Raw genomic sequence first — 22898 nt, forward strand, 5'->3', positions numbered from 1 at the left:
TTTTTTTTTTTTTTTTTTTTTTTTTCATAATTGTGATGAATGACTTTGCCTCAGGCTTTTGGATTTGAAGGCTAGAGGTGTAATGCAGGAATGTTAAGGATTGCCCCGGGGTATTTAATCTGATGTTTTTTATTGGGTAGGAGAATCTGAGTTTGTTTAAAACTATTATATATTTGTTTTTTAAACTTGAAATGTTTTTAGTTGACTACACATGTAACAGCCTAAGTCCATCGTTAGCAGATATTGTTTTCTTTGGGCTTTTTCTTTCAGGCTTCCCTTCAAGGTTTTTAAAACGCGTATGTTAGGGATTGGTTTTCACACCCTTATAAATTTTGTTTAGTTCTCCTCCCCAACTGATGTGGGATCTCACAATCCACCTCCCTTTGAGGCCAAACGTCCTCGTTGGTACTCATTCCCTTCTCCAATCAATGTGGGACCATCCACCCTCCTGGGGGGCCCAGCGTCCTTGCTGGCACACTGCCTTGTATCCACCTCATTCGGGACTCAGCCTCCTCACTGGCACATCGCCCCGTTTTTGGCTCTAATACCATTTATAACAGCCCAAGCCCACCGTTAACTGATATTGTCCTCTTTAGGCTTTCTCTTTTGGGTTTCCCCTCAAGGTTCTTAAAATGTTTGCTAGGGAGAGGTTTTCATACCCTTATAAAGAATTCTTCGTTCTCCTCCCCAATCAATGTGGGATCTCAGAACACAACACTCTTTCAGTTATATTAAATTGGGCTCATAATCATGCCATTCATCATCCACCTATACATGACAAACTCCTTCTATTGAAGCAATGATTGCTAATTTATTATAGTTGGTCACTGCTTTTTTATTAGGACATGGAGCTCAATGCGAAAGATCAATTCTAGAAGTGACTGTTTCATATCTGGAGTTTTTTGCTAAGAAATCCTGTTTCATAAAAGCATGATCTCTGAAGTCTTCAAAATTCTTTAGAGTTCTGAAGGATTGTTGAAAAAACTATCGAGTATATTTTGTTTTCTGCTTGACCCATGATATATTTGTATCAATGGATATATTTTTACCGTTATTGTTAATACTTTTGTTAGCAGGAAAACTCGATCTTACAAATAACATGTCTTGATGAATTTTATTTACATTCTATAGATACGGTCCGAAGTTTGTCAGTGATGTCTGATCTGGGAGTGCTCTCTGCATCTCATGATGGGTAAACTTTTACCTATTTATCAGTGTATATTATTATTCTTAATTTTTTTTATTTATGCTTCAAAATGAATTTTGTTTTGGGCTATAATTTTCTTAGATGAAGAACTTGTTTGTCTTGTTAGTGGATTGAATGATTGAAAATCAATGGATCATGCTCAAATAAAAGTACTTTGAAATGACACGGTTCCAAGATTAACTCTTCTTTCTCTTGTCAAAAGAGGTAGGATGAGAGATGAAATTGAATTTAGTATCTCTCGTTGCAATAGTTTTCTTCAAAATAAAGACAGTTTTTGAGTAGGGCTAAACATTTGAGTAGTACACTGTTGTAGCATAGTTGAAAGGTAGAGTGTTGGGATGCAAGTCATTATCATAAAGTCAGAGTACCAACATTTGATCTTTATCTATTTCACATGAGAGGAACATCTGGAGTATTTCTGGTACTAAGTGGGATAATGAAAATGATTGTTTTTTTCCCCCCTATTCTGACAGTTCCATTAGGTTATGGGCACTAAGTGGTCAAACATTGATGGAGATGGTTGGTCATGCTTCCATTGTGTATTCAGTGGATTCACATGCTTCCGGACTTATTGTTAGCGGGAGTGAAGACTGTTCAGCAAAGATATGGAAAGGTTACTACTTCTATCTAGAAATTTGTGAGGGTTTTTGTTTTTGTTATTTATTTATTTATTTTATTATTAATAGTAGTATTTAAAATTTAAGAAACCGAGTTTAACTGAGAAAAGTGAAAAAATATACTAGGGGATAAAGAAAAACAGCCCAATCAAAAGATCCTAGCAAGCTATGAAAAGGGACTCCAAAAGAATAGTCCAACATCCTTGGAAAATGGAGATATTGTCACAGCTTGTTCAGATGGATTGTTTGTGTTGGGGATAAAGAGTGTTCTTTTTATAAAAATTGCAGTTTGATATCACGAAGTTGGATTGCTTGTGTTGCAGATGGAATTTGTGTCCAGAGCATCGAGCATCCAGGTTGTGTTTGGGATGCCAAGTTTTTGGAAAATGGAGATATTGTCACAGCTTGTTCAGATGGAGTACTACGTGTGTGGACTGCAGATCAGGAAAGAATTGCAGAGCCCCAAGAATTGGAGTCTTTTGCTTCCAGACTATCTCAATATAAGTTGAAGAGGTACCCTGAACTGCTGCCACCTCCCACCCATACACACACAAACGAAGAGGAAGTTCCAAAATTCTTTACTATTCACCATTTTTTGTGCCGTGTCATATTGACGTCTCATATTTGTATCTGTGCTTCTTAGCTTATGTGTACCTTTATTGTTATGCTGACTGTCAATCTTGGATTCTAAGTTTTCTCTTTAACTTACTTGTGACAGTAAGAGGGTTGGAGGATTGAAACTGGAAGAATTACCAGGGATGGAGGCTTTGCAAATTCCAGGTCTGGTTGCAGTATTCTATTTCAATAAGAAACCAAGATGTTATCCACTTCTCTACCCTTTTTTCCCTTATTCTCTTGTATATTTGATGCAAAGTGGCTGGGTGCGGATTCTATGATTGCAAATGTGGACCATAGCTGTCATTTTCTGCATGACTTGTTAGTTTCTTGAAGTTCACAATATTTTGGCATCACAAGTGACATGTTTAAATATCACATTCTGATTATGAATTATACATTCATTATGCTAAATAATTTTTTTGGTTTCATATTAAGTATACAATAGGGTTATGAGTTATTTGAACAAGTTAGAAAATGTCGGTGGCTGTCTTCTTTCTAAACATTTTAATCTTCTTTTTGTTAATATTATAGTTTAAAATATAGAACTCAATGTTTTCCCCTCATCCCTAAACCCTAAACCCTACGAGGTTTTTGGTGTTCAGCGGTATTGGTAGAATTTCTAATATATTTGAATTTTCCTGGCATCAGGAACCAGCAATGGGCAGACAAAAGTTATCAGAGAGGGAGATAATGGTGTTGCTTATTCATGGAATTCAAAAGATTACAAATGGGATAAGGTAAATTTAGTTATCAATATGTCTCTACATTATCCATATCTTCTCATGACCAAAAGGATAAATTACGGAATATTTGGCTAGAGAGGAACAGAGAATTTTTAGTGGGTTGGAGAGTCCTTGAGAGGAGTTGTCAGCTCGTGCCAAGTTTAACACTTCTCTTTGAGCGTCTCTTTCCAAAGACTTCCGTAATTTATCCTTTTGGTCTCTCTCTCTTTTTTTTTTTTTTTTTTTAAAAAAAAAAAAAAANTTTTTTTTTTTTTTTTTTTTTTTTTTTTTTTTTTTTTTGACTTGTGCTCTTGTTGACATGATATTTCTTGAAACCTCATTTTGGTGACTGTCATATATCAATCCAATTTAGGGTTTAGGTGTTGAATCTTAACAGATTGAGGAAATTGGCATTTTGTAATTATTCATTTACTTTGAATATTACCTACCCTTTTAGCAGGTCTTGTAATTATTGTTTTTTCAGTAAGATTCAAGTCCTCTATTTGAAATTCATGAACTTGGGTTTTTCTGTCATCTGAATTATTTTACGAAAAGTGGAGCATCCGTAATGTATATATGTATATTCCTTAATTTGTAGATTGGTGAAGTTGTTGATGGACCAGATGATAGCCGAGGGAAACCTGTTCTTGATGGAGCTGAGTATGATTTTGGTCAGCATTTTAACTACTACATTTGATTTCTCTAATGACATCGGTGACATTTGCATATTTTATATCTTTAACCACTTTTTCATTTTATTTCTCTAATGACATCAGTGACATTTGCATATTCTATATGCACATTTAATCACTCTTTCAATTTATTGCTCAGTATTTGATGTAGACATCGGAGATGGGGAGCCTATTCGAAAATTGCCTTACAATTTATCAGGTGATTGTTTATTTTTTATTTATTTTTAGTGTTATTTTTTACTGCATTTTCATTTTGTTGTGTTTTTTTTTTTTTTTTTTTTTTTTTTTTTTTTTTTTTTTTTTTTTTTTTTTTTTTTTTTTTTTTTTTTTTTTTTTTTTTTTTTTTTTTTTTTTTTTTTTTTTTTTTTTTTTTTTTTTTTTTTTTTTTTTTTTTTTTTTTTTTTTTTTTTTTTTTTTTCCTTTGATGTCCAATGTAGTGGAATTGGAAGGCTTTCAAAATTCAAGTATTTGGTTGGATGCTGATCCCACAAAATACACTTCTAAAGGCCATATGAGTGGAGAGGACTAGTCTAGAAAATAGAAAAATTATATTCTTTCAGTGTTTATTAGCTTCTCTTATCTCAGTTATCACAATCTTTAGTTGAAGTCTAGTAACTTGACAAATTGAACACGGTTTCTCTCGCTGCGTGATTGAGAAATTGAAAGCCATTTGAGCGTTGTTAACAACTAAGTTGTTTTCACACACTGCATAAAGTCCTAACCAATGTCTATGGTTATTGTTCGTATGTGTCATTTTGTTGTAGCTTCACTTGACTTTTCATTTAAAATTCTATTGGACACTTTGTGATGACCTAAATTCCTATCCATATTTCTGATGTATCCACTTCCTGACTTCAACAATAAAACTTCAGAAAAGTCACAAGGATCTAGAACTGGGAGTGCATAGTTTCTCCTTTAGAGGCTCAAAGCTGTCATGTTAAGTCTCACCTCATTTGAATTTACTCTTTCTCGAGCATTCTGTTATTGGAGCATCAACGTTGAAATTTCAAATGAATTTTCTGCAAAATCCTACAGACCTATAGAAATTCTGAATTTTTGTAATAGCAGTAGGGGCAGGCCACTCCTTGATGACTTTATTTCTACCATTTGTACCATTTATTTCCACATGAAAATCTCAGTACTTCATAGTTACATCATAGTGAAGGGTATTTCTTAACAATAGAAAGAAAGAATGCCTGTTGTATTTGATGATTGGTACAGAACTAACCATGAAAACTTTCCAGATGATCCATATACTACTGCTGATAATTGGCTTCTCAAAGAGAATCTTCCTCTTGTCTATCGGCAACAAGTGGTTGATTTCATACTCCAAAATTCTGGAAAAACGAATTTTGTTGTTGATCCATCATTTCGTGATCCTTATACTGGCTGTGAGTAGTGTTCTGTGACAATACTGTGGAAAAATATTGGTTTTGTTAATGTGAACAATTCTCCTGTTGGCATTTAAAACTGATTTCTCTCTCTCTCTCTCTCTCTCTTTTTTTTTTTTTTTCTCCTTTTTGGTATCAGCTAGTGCTTATGTGCCTGGTGGACCTTCAAATGTTTCAGGTATGCACTTTTTGTCTAATGCTAACTGCTACATGTTTTTTTGTACTTCTTGAGGGATGGTGTGAAAAATCAAAAGTAAGTTTATTAAAATCAGATTCGTTTTTTCTTAGTAATATTTGAATATTCTATTTCTTGGCAGATGAATCACATAAACCTGTTTTCAAGCACATCCCTAAGGTATGCTATTATGCATTGGGGATTATGATTGTATAATTTATACACCACACCTAGGAATGTTCACTTGATTGAATGGCCTGCTCATCTCACTTTGCCATTAGGGTTCATCAATTGTCTGCTTTTTAAGTTTGTCTTTGGATGCCCCCAAAATCTGGACTTCAGAAATTATAACTCATTTTGAGAATTGAAAAGCTGGAGATTACAAGAGCATGTGAAAGTTCTTAGAACTACATGCTAGTTGATGCTTTGGGAGTAACCTTCACTTTTATTTGTCTGCCCTGTTAACTGAGATTTCCCCTTTTGGTTTACTAACTCAAGTTAATCAATATTTATTCTCATTTTAGCTAGGAATTGGTCTGGTTATAAATTGCAACTTGATAGTTCATAATAGATCTATTAAATAGTGATTTAGCTTTATATTAATAACTTATTTAATTCCGCATGTTAACTATATAATGTGTTGCTGGTTATATTATTATTGGTATCTTTAAAGTAGTTTGGCCATTTTTTCTTGTGTCGCTTACTCATTTGTTTTGTTATGTTAATTTTTTTTCTTTTCCTGCAAATTGTTGTTTTCCAGAAAGGAGCTCTTGTGTTTGATGTTGCTCAGTTTGACGGGATACTGAAAAAGATAGTTGAGTTCAACAATGCATTGCTTGCTGATTCGGTAGGTTCCTCTATCATATTACTTGCAACCAAACCTGTTCTTTCTTTGGATGTTAACTTAATGGTTGTCGTACTTGCTTTATTGTACCCATTTTCGCTAATCATACCTTTTCCTTCCTTGAAGGATAAAAAGAATTATTCTTTGCCAGAGATTGAGGTTTCCAGACTTGGCGCTCTTGTCAAAATATTGAAGGATACATCACATTATCATTCTACCAAATTCACAGATGCTGATGTTGCATTGTTATTGAATTTGCTTAGAACGTGGCCGTGTGAATTATTGTTTCCAGGTAAATGTGATTTTTCTGACTTTTGTTCTCCCCTTCTTCTCTTTCATTCCTTTACTTAGTCCATGCGGCTAAATAGGTGATATTGGTATTTATCCCAAATCTTTCATATTTAAATGATGATTTTTCTTATGCTGGTTCTGCAGTTATTGACACGCTACGGATGACTGTTCTGCATCCTGATGGAGCAATAATGCTTTTGAAGCTTGTTGATTCTGATGGTAATTTTATTAAGATCTTGGCTGCTCTGGATTTTTTCTCTCTTGTCATAACCCATACCAAGAATCAGATTCACTAATTTTTAAGATTGTTATGCATATTCTTCTCTCTATCCTTGTCCAGCAACTTATTAAAAAAAATGATTGATGATTCAGGAAGAGTGAAAACTAGAAAAAATGATTACCAAAATATGTGTGGTTGTGCTAGATTTTAGTTGGAGAAACTTTTGGGACGAATTATTAGATATTGAAAAATTGTCGATAACTTCTACCACTTGTTACTAGTGTTTGATATTCTTCCAAATGCCACTTTTCTTTTTCCTTTTTTATTGGTACTATAATTTTTATAAATAAAATACTCAATTTTGTGAATAAGAAGTTTTAGATAATAATTGTTCCAAGTCTTGTATTATGCAAATAATTTTAGGATACTGTAAACAAACACGTTTTGAATTTTAAAGAGTTTCCAAGCATTTATTAATTTATTTTTATTTGGTCAACTTCGAGAAACAAGTTTTATGGTATGAGCCAAACAAACCCTTTTTTCTAGAAATGATAACAAAATTTCAATTAAGATCCATGCGATTTTTTCATTGTAGTATTCCTTCTTAATGTTGATATTTGTGTTGAATTTTTGCCAGATATTCTTCTGGAACTGATTCAGAAAGTTACAACTCCACCAGCGTTTGGTGCAAATCTTTTGACAAGCATACGGCTCATAGCCAATCTATTCAAGAATTCAGGTTATTATGACTGGTTGCAGAAACGTCGTAGTGAGGTTTGAACTCCAAACCAATTTTATTTTACCTGTTTGGAATACTTTTGTAGTTTCTATATATATATATATATATAAACAAAAGATCAAAGAACATTCTGTTTGTTTAGATTTGTTGATTACTTTACTGTGTGATAGGTTCTGATTTTTCATCTTTTAATGTCGTTAAATAATAGTTTGTACTGTGTCCATCTAAACTAATACATTTCATTGGTTGTCAACCTAACATCCGAGACTTGGAAGGAAATAATTTGTTGGTGAATAGATTTCGTGGCCTGTATATAAAATAAACACTAACACATTAATTAATCACACGTCCTCGCGATTGTGAAAACCGGAAAAGCCCAATATTTACCTTTGTGCTTATGCTATAGATTCGCTAAATGATTTTGCAGATTATTGATGCATACTCAAGTTGCTATTCAGCTGCAAATAAGGCTGTACAACTGTCTTTTTCAACATTGATCCTGAAGTAAGTCTATAAACAATATATATATATATATATATATATATATATATATATATTATACTTATATCGGATTAAATGGAACGTGAATGATCATTACGTTTATGACTTATTGGGTGATCAACTTCCTGTTTATCATGGAGAATCCTCCTATTTCCATTTCTAATTGAAAATAATCTACTTCGGTCCTTCAGTTTCAAATAATTACAAAATTACGAGAAGAAAAAGCATCTCTTAAGTATTGTTTTTGAAATACCAAATGTGAAATATGTTTCATCTTCTTTTTCCATTTTTCTGATGAAAGCTAGGCCTTTTCATCTCCATCAGCTTGCCATTGTTGGATTTACTATATATTTTCCTCTGAAGTAATGCATAAGCTGACTGCTGACTATGAATGCTTCACTCTTTCTTTTTCTCTTGTGGACTTGTCAGTTTTGCTGTGTTATTAATTGAGAAAAAGGATTTTGATGGTCAGTGCCAAGTTCTTTCAGCTGCAATTGAGGTACTTCTTTTTTCTATACGTACATAAATCTGATTTGCTTCTGCTCTAGTTAAACTTCGGTGTCTGATCAGTGTAAAGTATGAACTTGTGTGAGCTTTTCTGATTACATGATACCATTCATTGATTTTGGCAGATTTCAGAAGAAAGTCTTGAAGCTGATTCAAAGTTCAGGGCCTTGGTTGCCATTGGATCTCTGGTATTTTCTTGCTTACTTTTCATTGTTACAATTTTCTTACTGAAACCATCTCCAGTGATCACAACCATTTACTTTTCTTCTGATATATCTGATGGTACTTATTTACTAATGCTTAAATTCAAAGTAATTTTCCTGTATTTTTCTGTAGATGATTGAAGGTGGTGATGATATGACAAGAACTGCACTAGACTTCGATGTCAAGAGCATTGCCCGAAAAGCAAGTGCTTCTAAAGATGCCAAGATAGCTGAAGTTGGAGCAGATATTGAACTGTTGATAAAAGATAGATAGATGACTTGGTATCTGCTGAGACGAAACTGAGGAAGAAGAGTACCCAACTCTGGAGCTGAACTCTGGAGCTTCAAACTGAGGAAGACTGATGGGAGTCCTTTGTCTTGTTGAGCCCCTCATTTTATACACCGGAAAATGCAGAGTTTCATAATGCATGTTTTCTTTGTACAAGTAAAGACAACATTAACTTGTTGAACCCCCTGCCCTGTCACTACTAACTCTGTTTGAAGGAATTATGAGTTCAATATAAACCAACAAAACATTTACATATCATTTCCATTTGGTGTAAAATTTTTGGTCACTCCACAAGAGCATTCTGTTGAGTGGAATTCTAAGGTTCCTTTGTTTGAGATGCAAATGCCTTGGCGCTATTCGTCTCTCCAGACTGAATGCAAAGTACTGCGGGAACTCTTTCAGTTCCTCCAGATCTCTCTCCATTTCATTCACCAAATACTCATACTTCGGCCTCAAATTCTCCTCTACACTGTACCCGAATAGCGCTGGCATTCTCCTGCATACTTTTGCTGCCTCCTCGTGTGAGAATCCCAACTCCTGCAAGAATCTGAATTTGCCTCTCAGCTTCTCCACCCGAGTATTCAACAGGTGCGATTTTAGATTGCTGGGCGTGTTCAGATTCTCAAGCCCTATTTGCTTCAGGAATCTGAGTGTTGGCCGGAGACACAACTCGACGTCGGAGAAGAGAAGCTTAGGGCAGCGGAGGATCATGCCACGTGATTCTTGGATGGAAGCGGATAGATCGGCAGCCAAGAAGTCGAAGACAGGAGCAATGTCGGTGGGATCGAAGTCGGGAGAGAAGAGTTGGGGGCAGAGGAAGGCAAGTGTGGGGAAGTCGGAGTCGGAGAAGCCCTTGGACTTGAGGAAATGGACGGTGGCGAGGATACTATGGACGGCATCGGGAGATCGGAACTTTGTACTATGGGAATCGAGGAGGCGGAGGGATTTGAGGTAACGGAGGTTATGGGAATGTGCAGTGCGGAAGTTGAGGAATGGAGGAGGAGAAGGAGGAGGAGAAGGAGGAGGTCTAGAGGTGGGAGAGTTGGAATGAGAGAGGGAAGAGATGGTGGTGAATGGGTGAGAGAGAGCTCCAACCGCCATGCCAATTGGCTGCTGCCTTCTTTCTTTCAGCGCCAATGATTTTCTGATAAGGTTCACACAAAATCCCTTTTTAATAATCATTTTCCAATACATTTTTTTAACTGAAAAATTCAAAATTTAAGAATAAAAATTGATTAATAATTAAGTTAATTTTTTTTTTTTTTTTTTACTAAAGTTAATTACATTAGCCTAATTGAATGTTAATATCTACTAAAGTTTTGTATTTATTTTTTCTTTTTTTTTTTATAGATAAAGTTTAAAATTTATAAGTATTTTTTTATAATTAATTTAGTGATATATATCTATATATATATATATATACATGTAAGATTCATTGATGGAGAATGAGATTAGGCATGTCTAACAAGTTTAAAATAAAAAACTAAGGAGCAGAAAAAAAATCTTCGCGAGGATAAAGCATGAGGTATGGTCGTTATTAACGCTGGCGGGGCAAGAAAGTGGAAACCCACTTCATAATTTCTGCAACAATGGAGGGATTGATCCTTCACAATCCAAACCCATATTTATCCAAAACCCCTTTTCTTCACTCTGCCTTCAGGCCTCAAATCACTCCAAATCTCTGCTGCAGAACTCTCTCTTTTAGCGTCACTTGTAAGGTGAAGGCATCGCAGGACAAGAAGCCGAAGAACGTCAGCAACAAGATTGTGCTCTCTGAAGCAGCGCCGCCGCTTGCGGAGGAGACTGATAACAATAATGGAAACAACACTGAAGCCGAAGTCAAGTCTGGAAATGGGAGTGGTTTGATGATGAAGCTTGTGAAGAGATTGCCGAAGAGGATTTTGGGGGCTTTGTCTAATTTGCCTTTGGCTATTGGAGAAATGTTCACCATCGCTGCCCTCATGGCTCTTGGTATGACCTATTTTTGTTGGCTATCTCTCTGTATTCGGTTTACTATCTGGATTGAATGTGGTTCTTTGATGGGAAAAAAAAGTACAGTAATCTTCCTTCTAAAGAATCATGACTCTCATAATGGTATGGTATGATATTATACACTTTAAGCATAAGCTCTCAACGCTTTGCTTTTGGTTTCTCCAAAAGACCTTATACCAATGGACATGTATTCCTTACTTATAAACCCATGATCATTCTCTAAATTTGTCAATGTGGGGCTCCCTCCCAACAATCCTCTCCTCGAACAAAGTACACCATAGAGCCTCCTTCGAGGTCTATGTAGTCCTCGAATAGCCTCTCCTTAATCAAGGCTCAACTCCTTTCTCTAGAGCTATCAAACGAAGTACACCCTTTCTTCGACACATGAGTCATTTTTGACTCCACCTCCGAGGGTAGCAATTTCTTTGTTCAACTCTTGAGGATTCTATTGCCATGGATAAATTAAGGGCATGACTCTGATACCATGTTAGGAATCATAAACTCTCCACAATGGTATGATATTATCTACTTTGAGCATAAGCTCTCATGGCTTTGCTTTCCCCAAAAGGTCGCATACCAATGAAGATATATTCGTTACTTATAAATTCATAAACTCATCATCATTTTTTAAATTAGCGAAGGTGGGATTTCCCTCCCAATAATCCTCAACAACAATATTGACGAACTTGTTGAGTTTAGAAAGCCCTTGGCTGCATCTGCTGTTGGACATGTATAAATGATGGCTTATTACTGAAAAATCAATCTGAGTTCATCATGTTTAGTATTCATTTGCAGGTACTTTCATTGATCAGGGAGAGGCCCCTGATTTTTATTTCCAGAAGTACCCTGAAGATAACCCTATGTGGGGATTCTTCACTTGGAGATGGATTCTCACTCTTGGGTTTGATCATATGTACACATCTACCATTTTTCTAGCCATGTTATCTCTTCTTGGGCTCTCACTCATGGCATGCACTTACACAACTCAGATTCCTCTTGTTAAGGTTGCAAGAAGGTTACAATACTCTCCCTCTTTCTCTTTCTTTAACACAGACACATTCATCTTTCTACCTTTTTTGTTATGAACATTCAAATTTTGTATGCAGATGGAACTTTTTGCAGTCCGGTGATGCTATTAGAAAGCTGGAATGTTCTGAAATTTTACCCAGAGCATCAGTCCAAGATTTGGGGGTTGTTTTAATGGGAGCAGGATATGAGGTTGTAACTCAATATGGATTCTTGCTTCTTATATGATTATACTATTTTATCATTCTATGTAATGGCCCAAGCCCACCGCTAGCAGATATTGTCCTCTTTGAGTTTTCCCTTTCGAGCTTCCCCTCAAGGTTTTTAAAACGCGTCTGCTAGGGAAAAGTTTTCACACCCTTATAAAGGGTGTTTCGATCTCCTCCCAACCGATGTGGGATCTTACAATCCACCCCCTTCGGGGCCAGCGTCCTCGCTGGCACTCGTTCCTTTCTCCAATCGATGTGGGACCTCCATCCGATCCACCCCTTTGGGGCCCAACATTTTTGCTAGCACATAGCCTCATGTCCACCCCTTCGGGGCTCAGCCTATCCACTGGCACATTGCCTAGTGTCTGACTCTGATACCATTTGTAACGGCTTAAGCCCCCGCTACTAGATATTGTCCTCTTTGGGGTTTCCCCTCAAGGTTTTTAAAACGTGTCTGCTAGGGAAAAGTTTCCACCCTTATAAAAAGGGTATTTCGTTCTCCTCCCCAATCTACGTGGAATATTACATAACATGCATGTGCTTTTTTTTACTTGAAATCATGGAAAGCAACTTAATCAGCATCAAACTCAGATCTTGGTCATGCTAATTTCAGTGTCTAAATTAAATCAGAAATAGATTATACCATACAAGCCAAATATGGTCTCTAGATGCTACTTCTTATAGCAAGCTTCTTGTCTTCCTGTTGGTAGCTCCCCAAGTGTGTAAGCTGAAAGTGTAGTTCACTAAATGACATCAATCATCATCAATTCTGCAGGTATTTATTAAAGGGCCAACTTTATATGCTTTCAAGGGATTGGCTGGACGATTTGCGCCTATTGGTGTACATTTGGCCATGCTTTTGATTATGGGTGGTGCAACTCTCAGTGCAGCTGGGAGCTTCAGAGGTTCTGTTACAGTTCCTCAGGGACTGAATTTTGTCGTTGGAGATGTTCTGAACCCGAGCGGGTTTCTGTCCAAGCCAACTGAAGCTTTCAATACTGAAGTCCATGTCAACAACTTCTACATGGATTACTATGACAGTGGAGAGGTATGTCTGGATGAAGAAACCAATAATAACGGTATAAAACTGGTAGAGTAAAAACTATCTTAGGAATCACAACTCTCAACAATGGTATCATATTGCCCACTTTGAGCTTAAGCTCTTATGCTTTACTCTGGGTTTCTCCAAAAGGCCTCATACCAATGGAGATGTATTCCTTACTCATAAACTCATGATCATTCCCTAAATTAGCTAGCGTAAGACCCCCTCCCAACAATCTTCAACATGCATGGGTTGGTCTTGTGATCAATAAGAATTAATGTAAGAAGTTCAAGTTACAGGGTCCACCTCCTCCTGTAGGATCAAATATTGTAGGGTCAAGTAGCTGTCCTATGAGAATAGTCGGGATAGGTGAAAATTGACCTAGACAACTGATTTTGCAGGTGAAACAGTTTCATAGTGATCTTTCTTTATTTGACCTTAATGGGAAAGAGGTGATGAGGAAGACAATCAGTGTAAATAATCCTTTACGGTATGGAGGTTTTACAATTTACCAAACTGATTGGGGATTTTCAGCTCTGCAAATACTCAAGAATGATGAAGGACCTTTTAACTTGGCTGTGGCACCTCTTAAGATCAATGGAGACAAGAAGCTTTATGGGACTTTCTTACCCGTTGGAGATGTCGATTCACCTGATGTGAAAGGAATGTATGTCGTTTCTTTTTGTAGGTTCATCATTATCTGATGCTTCTGATTCCGATATATTTGGAAGTAATTCTGGAACGGTTTAAACCACTTTTGTCAAGCTAAAAATTACTCTTAAACATGCATTTAGTCATTCCAAATCATTTCCGCCACGTTTTAAAGTATGAAGTCAAATGTTGAAATGATTTTGAATGATTAAATGCATGTTTGGAGTAATTTTCAGCATGACAAAAATGATTTTAAACATTTTAAAATCACCCTCAAACATGTCCCTATATCTATCAAGGGAAAGACCGGTTATATTGTGAGATCCCAAATCGGTTGGAAAAGGGAACGAAGCATTTCTTATAAGGGTGTGGAAACATTCCCCTAGGAGATGCGTTTTAAAACTATGAGGGTGATGGTGATACATAACGGGCCAAAGTAGATAATATCTACTAGCGACGGGGTTGAGCTGTTAAAAATGGTAGCAGAACCAGACACCGGGCGGTATGCCAGCGAGGACATTGGGCCTTCAAGGGGGGTGGATTGTGAGATCCCCCATCGATTGGAGAGGAGAACGAAACATTCCTTATAAGGGTGTGGAAACCTCTTCCTATTGGGCACATTTTAAAACCATGAGGCTGATGGCGATACATGATGGACCAAAACGAAAAATAGCGGTGGGCTTGGACGGTTATATATATATATGCCAAATTGAGTATCTTTTATGCATTTGGAGGCCATGGGGTCGGCATCTTGGTTCATACTACATCTGTAAACTTAAGGATGTAGTTTTTTGTGGCTATCCTTGTTACTTTGGATGGTATTCTCATCTTATATATTAATGATGTAATTCCAGATCAATGCTTGCTCGTGATCTGCAATCCATTGTCCTGTATGATCAGGAAGGGAAGTTTGTCGGGGTTCGACGTCCAAGCTCTAAGCTTCCGATTGATATCGACGGTATGAAAATTGAAATACTTGATGCTATTGGCAGCACTGGGCTGGAGTTGAAGGTAACGACTCGGAAACGTTCAGTAGTTTTCAGCTGGTGTGTCAAAACTGGATACTAACTATCATTGATATTTGCATATTTTTCTCCAGACTGACCCAGGAGTGCCTGTTGTTTATGCTGGATTTGGTGCTCTAATGCTCACAACATGTATCAGTTTTCTCTCTCATTCACAGGTAAATATGCTTTTCTTCAAGCTATTATTGATGCTCAATGCTAGAAAAAGATAACATGTTGTACTTACCATTTCTTTGGTTGAAAGATATGGGCCATACAAGACGGAACAGTGGTGATCGTCGGAGGAAAGACGAACCGTGCAAAGGTCGAATTTCCAGAGGAGATTGACAGTTTACTCGATCGCGTTCCAGAAATCATCGAACCATCTCACAATGGGTTGAATAACAATGATGCCTAATTACTAAGACAAAAATGGAACAAGCCAGCACTCATCAAAGAGAGCAACAAACAGTGTCCAACTACAAATTTTTGGCCTGAGATCACAGTTGGAAGTCTTCTTTCTTATATATACATATAGAGGACGGTTTTACCAATTTATAATTCTTTCATCACCGACATGTTACAAGTCAAATAATTTTTGTATATAATGTAACACAGGTAGCCATGTACTCCATTTATTATTAGAAAATATCCCTAATATCATATTAAATAGAGAAATCTATATAATGCATTTCTGTAATTTGAGGGTGAATAATCGACTCGAAAGTCCAAACGATACAACTGCAGGTACGATTCAGCGGTTTTTCAAGGTCGACACACTTGATGTACTCAAACTATGTAATGCATTTCTGTGAGGACTAAGATCTTTACTGCACAACATTACTGTTTTGATACAAGAGGGTATATGATTGATAAAAGGAGGGTATCACCTTTAGTCACACATTTACGATCATGCAACTCTTGTCTCTAACAAGTCAATTTGAACTTCTAACCTATAAATTTACGCAACCTGCAATGCTTCTTCACGCTTAATGTCGAAGATTTTGACAAGAGCATCTTCGACAACCTAGTCAAAAGAGTACAGACATGTTACGGTTATAAATCTATTGCAGATCCAATATGTACTAGCAAGCATATAAGCCGAAGTGTATGGCTAACCTTATCGGGGGTTGAGGCACCGGATGTAACACCGATTGTGATAGGACCCTTGGGTAGCCAATTCTCCTTCTCAACTAACTCCCCATGCTAACATGGATTAATCAAGGAAAGAAAAGGTGGGGACCTCATGCATGTTGTATATTCATATGCATAGAGCTACTTCTCCTAGAGATGACAAGTGCGGACAGAACAATATGATGATGAGTGCAAATGCGCACAGATGAGAGTGTTCATGAGGTTCATGACACTATGGAGTTCCGCTGACTTCCGGACGTTGCTATAGATTAGTTGACCAAAGGATCCAGGGGGTGTGCAAGCACCCTAGGGATTCACACTCGCACGTGTGAGTCGTGTGTAGGGAAGTACCCATTTAGAGTCTACGATGTTGGTGTTGGCAAGACGAGGAACCAAAGTCCAAGTATCATTTTGTTGTAACGCTCGAATTTCTTCATCCATGGCAGCAACCCAAGTAGGATTCTTAGCTGCAGATTTGAATTCTTTTGACTCAGTGAATGCAAGAAGAGCAAAAAGAAGTCCAGATGAGCCCAAAATACCAAGATTTGTTGGATGACGAGTCTTGAATATACCAACTTTGGCTCGTGTGATCATAGGATGAGTGCCCAAAGAAGAGGAATCAACAGTAGGTTCAATAGAGGTCGAATTAGAAGTAGAGGGAGGTAAAGTGGAACCTGCCAAAGAAGTATCAACCTGCACAGACTCATCAACAAGGTTAGAATAAATATCACACAGGGATAAACTGGATCGAGGAATGTGCGATGAATCAATATGATAAAGATGTAGTTCCAAGAAATTTGAAATAGGAAGAGAGGAAAATGGTTGGGCCTGGGAGCTAGGGATAGCAGTAAAGTGAGTTTCATCAAATTGAGCATGGCGGGTGATATATACCTTAGTGGTGGCGGGATCAAGACTGCGGAACTCTTTATGAGCAGGACTATAACCCAAAAAAATACAAGGAATGCTGTGGGGAAAAAGCTTGTTGGGCATATAATCACGCAAATAAGAACAAACACGACAACCAAAGGATGAAAATTGTCATAATGTGGAATGTAGTCATAAAGAAGTTCAAATGATGACTTACCTCCAAGAAAGAAGTGGAGTAGGCAACCGGTTGATAATATAAGCTGCAATGCTGAAGGCATCAACCCAAAAACGAGAAGAAGATGAGAGCGAAAGAGAAGGGTCAAGTCAATCTCAGTCACATGACGATGTTTTCTCTCAGCACGACCATTTTGAGCAAGTGTATATCGACAAGAGAGTTGATGGTGGATGCCAAAATTACGTAAATGAGTTTTGAAACAAGTGCTAGTAAATTTCATACCTCCATCGCTTTGAAATACCTTGATACGAGAAGAATATTGATTTTCCACAAATTTTTGAAATTGAAGAAAAATATGAAAGAAATCATATTTAAATTTTAAAAGATAAAGCCAAGTGAATCGAGAATAATCATCAATAAAAATAACATAACAAATAAAACCCGAATTTGATTTGACAGAGGAAGAACCCCAAAGATCACAATGAATAAGATCTAACACATGAGACGACCTACGTTATTTTGTATTACTTTTATTTTCTTACATTTCAGTATTTTGTATTTAAACACGCAAGATCATGGTTGTGTTTTCCAAAGAAAAAGTTATTTTTAAGTATTTTTTGAAGTTTATGCTATGAATGATGTTTCATGCCAGAGATATTTTCGCATTATAGATAAGCATGAGACGTTAGTAGCAACTCTGAGTATGTGAAAATTTAGAGTTATTACAAATGGTATCAAAGTCAGGCACCGAGCGATGTGCCAGCGAGAAGGCTGTTTCCCGAAGGGGGTAGACACGAGGCGGTGTTCCAGTAAGGACGCTGGGCTCCGAAGGAGATGGATTTGGTAGTGGTCTCACATGAATTAGAGAAAAGAACGAGTGCAAGCGAGGAAGCTGGGCCCTGAAGAGGGTGGATTGTTATATCCCATATTGACGGGGAGGAGAACGAAACACGAGAGTGAAAATCTTTACTTAGTAGAGATGCATTTTAAAGCCTTTTGGAGAAGCTCAAAAGGGAAACTCAAAAAAGACATGCTAAAATTTATTGATTTTGACAAGTTGAAGCAATGTCAGGTGAGATTCAGCTCCGGCAACGTGAAAGAACGAAGATTTGAAAGACGAGGATGTTGTATTTGTTGCTGGTGCTACTGGAAGAATTTGTTCAAGAACAGTGAGGTAAGTTCAATTTCTTGGTTCATATATTCGAAAGAGCGGCAAAATCATAACCAGGGAGCTTTTGAAGCTTGGATTCCACGTACGAGCCACTGTTTTTGGTGTCCAGATTCCACGGAGTACAACTACTACACTGTTGAATGTGCTTCTGCAACCTCAAAGTTGTATATTTTGGGTGTAATCTTCATCAAACTTGCAATTTTGTAAGCTTTACCTTCGTTTTGGTCATTGATCTACAGTGGGTTCTTCCTGAAATACTATTGCATTTTCTTGAAAAAGTCGATCGATAGAGTCCGATGAAAAACCGGGATGAAAGCGTTGCTCCTACAACTACTTCGGCTTATCTTTATCCCTCATTTCTGTCCGATTCTACTTCTTCTCTTTCATCCCGCCCGTTTGAAAGTTTAGGAGATCGATCAAGAAGATTTAGTAGTTATTGATTTGAAAGTTTAGAAAATTGATGATGCAATCTCCCCTATAAATACTTCAACAAAAAAAAAAAATTAATAAACCATGAGTTCTTAAGATTTCTCTACTCAAGTTGTTCTCCCGCTTCAATTATTTGTTTTGACTTATATGTGAAAAGTACAAGTTTAAAATCCCATTACAAGTATAATCCATGTTTGTTAGCTCTACTCGTCGTAGTCTTGTCCATAATCGACTCTGGTCGATGACTACAACAACGAGTTCTTGCTTTCCCTACTTGTTTTAGACGTCGCCTACTCATCTTTTCGTTCCAACCAGAGGTTAACAAGCACACTCTTTACATTTTTCTGAAGAACAAAGAGTGAAGAATTGTATGTTCTCTGAAGTGTTGAGTCAACACTCTCTTCTCTTCCAAAATTTTATCAGAGGATAAATACATATAGCTAATAACATCTACTACTATGTCGCATATGACAAGACCAGCAAAAACAAATTCATGCAGTGCAGCTACTTATTGAAGAAAGTGAAAAATTAGCATAAACGAAGAGCTTTTGGAAAACACACCTCACAGAAGCCTGTGGATTGAATTGTCGTCATCCCCTTCCATAGTTTACATCTGGTTTAACCACAGCTGAAGAAAATGGAACTTCAATTCTCTCTTTCACAATGCACTGATGAGCTTCAACTGGAGAACATACATTGTGTGATCCATTGCTTCCAGCTGCAGACGGTCGAAAAATGTTGAAAACCTTCAAAGAAGAAACTTTCCGTGCAAACTTCGGAGTAAGACCAGTTAAGTGCAGTATGGATACAATGGCAACGACGGTAACCACTGATTTTGCAGCTACACTAGCGAAAGTTCCCAATCCGTTTCTCGAGTTTCTCGAGTTCCTCGAATGCGATTTTGATTGTTTTCTTTCTGATTCAGTGAGTTCCTTTGTAGCTATATTTGTCGTGGTGTCCGTTAGCCCATTAGTCACGGACTCATGTCCAGAAGGGAAGGGATGTGTGTAGCTTTTATCAGGATGGCTTGGATATGGAGGGAGCATGAAATCCTTGTTGTGCTGCACTGTCTCCCTAACAAAAGCTGAAGCCTCATGTATCACTTCCAAATCCTGTCCTTGGTACTTCTTCAGCTTATCCAGTACAATCTTGCGGCTATGCTCGATCTCGGAAAGGGCTACTTCTTTCTCGTACCTTTGCCGTTGTTGTAAATCCTGCAAATTATAAGATACAAGCATTAGAAGGTTTAAATGCATGCTTCCAGTACATTACAATGTTCTATGACTCCCCCGATGCTATCTACAAACGTCGCACTCTCTAGGTCCATTATATTGGACGTACATACAAACTTTATTGTTGTTTAATTTCATATTCATGTTGAAAATGGCTTCTAAAACTACAAGCTGAAGGTAGAGACAACATGGAGGGTCAAAATTAAGAAATCAATTAACTTCTGGACAACGAGTAACAGTTTGGTGAATAACTTATACTGACCTACTGAAAGACAGATCTAAGCAATATCAAAACACATGCCAGCAACTAGGGACGTTGAAGGTTTTAGCAACCCCATAAGTTGCATAACTTGAAGCACTAAAACCACCAACTACAACTGCCAGATACTTGTATTAGCAAATAAATGAAATAAGATGTTCAAATTTAGAGAGAATCATACTCCCGATTCATTTTTTTACTCGAGTACCACAGTCGTAACGATGCACCTGTGGGAGGCATTGAATGAAAGTAGGCAAGATATTACAATGGAGAAGATATGAAGAGAAACCTCTTTTGATTGAGTACTATTAAACTTTACTCAATTGGAGCTTGAATAATTGCACCATTGCTTACAAGGGTTGAGAACACCTCTATTTGTAGAGTTTAGAGAAGATTCTAAATAGCCAACATGAGGAAATAGCTATACATGAACGTGATGAGCCTTTACATATTTCAACTAGACTTGTAGAATGTTTAACCGCTCAAGCCCACCACTAGCAGATATTGTCCTCTTTGGGTTTTCCCTTTCGAGTTTCCCTTGCAGTTTTTAAAACACGTCTACTAGAGAGAGGTTTCCACATCCTTATAAACAATGTTTCGTTCTCCTCTCCAACCGATATGAGATCTCACAATCTACTCCCCTTTAGGGTCCAGCGTCCTCACGGTCACTTGTTTCCCTGTAGTCCCCAACCAATGTGGGACCTCACGTAATGACACAAAATCATCCCATTGGGAACAACCAGTGGTTGAAAAAACGGTAAGATTTTAATATTCCAAATAAGTGACTGCTTGTACTTTTTCTTCACATGCTCCAATGACCCTTAGACTAATCTGCGTGTTCTAAATTATTCAGTATTTGAAAACACCTTCGATTGTAAGGGAGGAACAGAGAGGCAAGATCAACACAATCAAATCAACCAAGTCTATATATAAATCAAACACGGCACAGAAATTTTCAATTATCATCATCCTAAAACAAAAATGCCAAAGAAAGCCGACTAAATCGAAACTCATTCTTCAATCCTCATTCCCAAAACAAGAAAAGGTAAAATGAAACCTGCAATGAAGAGAGCTGATTCTCAAGAGACGCAAGCGCATCGCAGATTTTCAAAAGCCTCACCGATTCCTCATCTTCTTCCTCCGCCTCCCCACTCGAACCGACGCCATTATTTTCATCCACAGCGAACCGATCATCCCGAATGTCAGTTTCCGGCGAACTCGTGGTGGTGTTAACAGAGCCTCTGATCTTCAGCCTCAGCTCCGTCGCTCTTGCTAAAATTATAGCCGTGCCTTGTTCTTCCATGACTCAAACCGAAACCGAAACCTCCAAGAGGGTTTTTGAGAAACATAAATGGGGAAGAATTGAGAGGTACGAAAAGATCGAAGACAATGAAATGAAGGAAAGAGTCTGAGGAGCGGCAATGCAGCTACCAAGTCTGTGGCGGGTGCTTCTTCGTTAGTTGGGATTCGAGTTTCCAGGCTAATCAATTTTAGTCAATCCATTAAACACAAAATTAAAAATTTGTTTAATTGAATTATATTGGTTTTGATTGTTTATTGAGATTTTTAGCCAATGAAAATCTCACATCTCCGCTAATATCATACCATTGTAGAGATTCGTGTTCGTCTAACATGGTATTAGAGTCATGCTCTAAAGTTAGTCGTGTCAATAGATTGGAAAATCCTCAAATATCGAACAAAGGACTTAAGGAAGCTAAAAGCAAATGCTCTAAAGTTAGTCGTGTTAATAGATTGGTAAATCCTCAAATATTGAACAAAGAACTTAAGCAAGCTCAAAGTAAACCCATGAAAGCTTATGCTCCAAGTAATATAATTTTTTATTAATTATCAATTACACGTTAATATCATTTAAGTGACATAAAATGTAATTACTTTTAACATTTTCTGTTTACTTAATTCTAAAATTCAATTAACAAACAGTAGAGGGGTATTATTTTATGAAACTCGGAAAGGAAAAAAATAAATAAATAAAAGAGGAAAAAACAATATAACACGCCCAGTGGGATTCGAACCCTCAATCGCATAATTAGAAGTCAGTCTTACATAATATTAAATATAATTTAAAAGTTGTTCTCTTCGGTAAGAACTAGGGAAATGAGCTAACAGGCCGACCTATGGCATCAAATTTGTAGTTATAAAATTATTTTAGTGTGTAAGAATATAGTACTATGGCCCATGCAGGTTTCGAACCTGCGACCTTCGCGTTATTAGCACGACGCTCTAACCAACTGAGCTAATAGGCCTTTGCTGCATCAAATTTGTAGTTATAATATTATTTTAGTATGTAAGAAATATATTACTACTATGGCCCATGCAGGTTTCGAACCTGCGACCTTCGCGTTATTAGCACGACGCTCTAACCAACTGAGCTAATAGGCCACGTGGTACATAAAATACATTTATTTATTTATTTATTTATTTATTTATTTATTCTAGTTAAATCCTAAAAATGATTGATGTGAAGATAAAACCACGTGGAGAACGAAGAACTTGCTCTTTTAATCCCCACCGTTGATCATCTGTGTTCTTCAATTATTCTGACAATATCAATTAACGTTGTTAGTCCTTTACCTGTCACATTATTATTATTAATTTACCCCTTTTTAAATTAAATTTTGAAAAATTGGAAAAAAAGAATTACCTTGGATAAAAGGGGGGGGGGGGGGGGGG

At 37.0% G+C, this 22898-nt stretch overlaps 5 protein-coding genes and 2 non-coding genes across 9 annotated transcripts in view; 2 read left to right on the plus strand and 5 right to left on the minus strand.

Annotated features, from left to right (window-relative positions):
• The window catches only part of LOC111485949 (phospholipase A-2-activating protein), a 13230-nt gene extending 3996 nt beyond the window's left edge, over positions 1-9234 (plus strand). The window contains exons 5-22 of the mRNA XM_023132926.1: positions 1132-1192; positions 1681-1820; positions 2148-2337; positions 2543-2604; positions 3091-3179; positions 3763-3835; positions 3996-4055; positions 5101-5247; positions 5387-5425; positions 5565-5602; positions 6183-6269; positions 6393-6558; positions 6702-6776; positions 7415-7551; positions 7944-8020; positions 8447-8516; positions 8650-8712; positions 8861-9234. Coding sequence (XP_022988694.1) covers positions 1132-1192; positions 1681-1820; positions 2148-2337; positions 2543-2604; positions 3091-3179; positions 3763-3835; positions 3996-4055; positions 5101-5247; positions 5387-5425; positions 5565-5602; positions 6183-6269; positions 6393-6558; positions 6702-6776; positions 7415-7551; positions 7944-8020; positions 8447-8516; positions 8650-8712; positions 8861-9001 — 1715 coding nt within the window. The 3' untranslated portion in view covers positions 9002-9234. The remainder of the gene's footprint in view (positions 1-1131; positions 1193-1680; positions 1821-2147; positions 2338-2542; positions 2605-3090; positions 3180-3762; positions 3836-3995; positions 4056-5100; positions 5248-5386; positions 5426-5564; positions 5603-6182; positions 6270-6392; positions 6559-6701; positions 6777-7414; positions 7552-7943; positions 8021-8446; positions 8517-8649; positions 8713-8860) is intronic.
• LOC111486102 (transcription termination factor MTEF1, chloroplastic) lies at positions 9208-10138 on the minus strand. The gene has a single exon (XM_023133114.1). The coding sequence runs from the start codon at positions 10115-10117 to the stop codon at positions 9272-9274; it is 846 nt and encodes a 281-aa protein (XP_022988882.1). The 5' UTR covers positions 10118-10138; the 3' UTR covers positions 9208-9271.
• A 367-nt stretch (positions 10139-10505) lies between these two features.
• Positions 10506-15553, plus strand: LOC111485982 (cytochrome c biogenesis protein CCS1, chloroplastic). The gene is made up of 8 exons (XM_023132963.1): positions 10506-10987; positions 11804-12023; positions 12115-12226; positions 13019-13291; positions 13687-13952; positions 14791-14947; positions 15036-15119; positions 15206-15553. The coding sequence occupies exons 1-8, from the start codon at positions 10606-10608 to the stop codon at positions 15356-15358; spliced, it is 1647 nt and encodes a 548-aa protein (XP_022988731.1). The 5' UTR covers positions 10506-10605; the 3' UTR covers positions 15359-15553.
• A 3368-nt stretch (positions 15554-18921) lies between these two features.
• LOC111486094 (plastid division protein PDV2-like) lies at positions 18922-21671 on the minus strand. 2 transcript variants are annotated; one of them, XM_023133104.1, is made up of 3 exons: positions 21265-21671; positions 19278-19930; positions 18922-19060 (listed from the first exon to the last, which is right to left on the minus strand). In XM_023133104.1, exons 1-2 carry the CDS (start codon positions 21508-21510, stop codon positions 19307-19309), a joined length of 870 nt encoding a protein of 289 aa, XP_022988872.1. In that variant the 5' UTR covers positions 21511-21671; the 3' UTR covers positions 18922-19060; positions 19278-19306. The 2 variants fall into 2 exon arrangements, with proteins under 2 accessions (XP_022988872.1, XP_022988871.1); XM_023133103.1 differs by lacking the exon at positions 18922-19060 and having other exon boundaries at positions 19198-19930.
• A 726-nt stretch (positions 21672-22397) lies between these two features.
• Positions 22398-22471, minus strand: TRNAI-AAU. The gene has a single exon. It is a non-coding gene; the product is annotated as a tRNA-Ile (tRNA).
• Positions 22472-22533: 62 nt separating this feature from the next.
• TRNAI-AAU lies at positions 22534-22607 on the minus strand. The gene has a single exon. It is a non-coding gene; the product is annotated as a tRNA-Ile (tRNA).
• A 44-nt stretch (positions 22608-22651) lies between these two features.
• LOC111486003 (allene oxide synthase 3-like) overlaps positions 22652-22898 on the minus strand; it is a 2197-nt gene continuing 1950 nt past the window's right edge. The window contains exons 2-3 of one of the 2 annotated variants that reach the window (XM_023132991.1): positions 22870-22891; positions 22652-22765 (exon numbers count right to left, since the gene is read on the minus strand). The gene's annotated coding sequence lies outside the window, so the exon portion shown is untranslated. Of the gene's footprint in view, positions 22768-22869; positions 22892-22898 lie in introns of both variants that reach the window. The other variant, XM_023132990.1, reaches the window with a different exon arrangement.

This window comes from Cucurbita maxima, unplaced genomic scaffold (assembly GCF_002738345.1).
Source record: "Cucurbita maxima cultivar Rimu unplaced genomic scaffold, Cmax_1.0 Cma_Scf00011, whole genome shotgun sequence".
Taxonomy (NCBI): domain Eukaryota; kingdom Viridiplantae; phylum Streptophyta; class Magnoliopsida; order Cucurbitales; family Cucurbitaceae; genus Cucurbita; species Cucurbita maxima.

Bases quoted from the DNA above. Each gene is read 5' to 3' on its own strand.
- LOC111486102 (XM_023133114.1), bottom strand. From the start codon at position 10,117: ATGGCGGTTGGAGCTCTCTCTCACCCATTCACCACCATCTCTTCCCTC.
- LOC111486094 (XM_023133104.1), bottom strand. From the start codon at position 21,510: ATGGAAGAACAAGGCACGGCTATAATTTTAGCAAGAGCGACGGAGCTG. The intron at 19,931-21,264 runs GTTTCATTTTAC...TATAATTTGCAG, and splicing joins ATCAGCTCTCTTCATTGCAG to GATTTACAACAACGGCAAAG.
- LOC111485982 (XM_023132963.1), top strand. From the start codon at position 10,606: ATGGAGGGATTGATCCTTCACAATCCAAACCCATATTTATCCAAAACC. The intron at 12,227-13,018 runs GTTGTAACTCAA...TCAATTCTGCAG, and splicing joins TAATGGGAGCAGGATATGAG to GTATTTATTAAAGGGCCAAC. The intron at 13,953-14,790 runs GTATGTCGTTTC...ATGTAATTCCAG, and splicing joins TCACCTGATGTGAAAGGAAT to ATCAATGCTTGCTCGTGATC.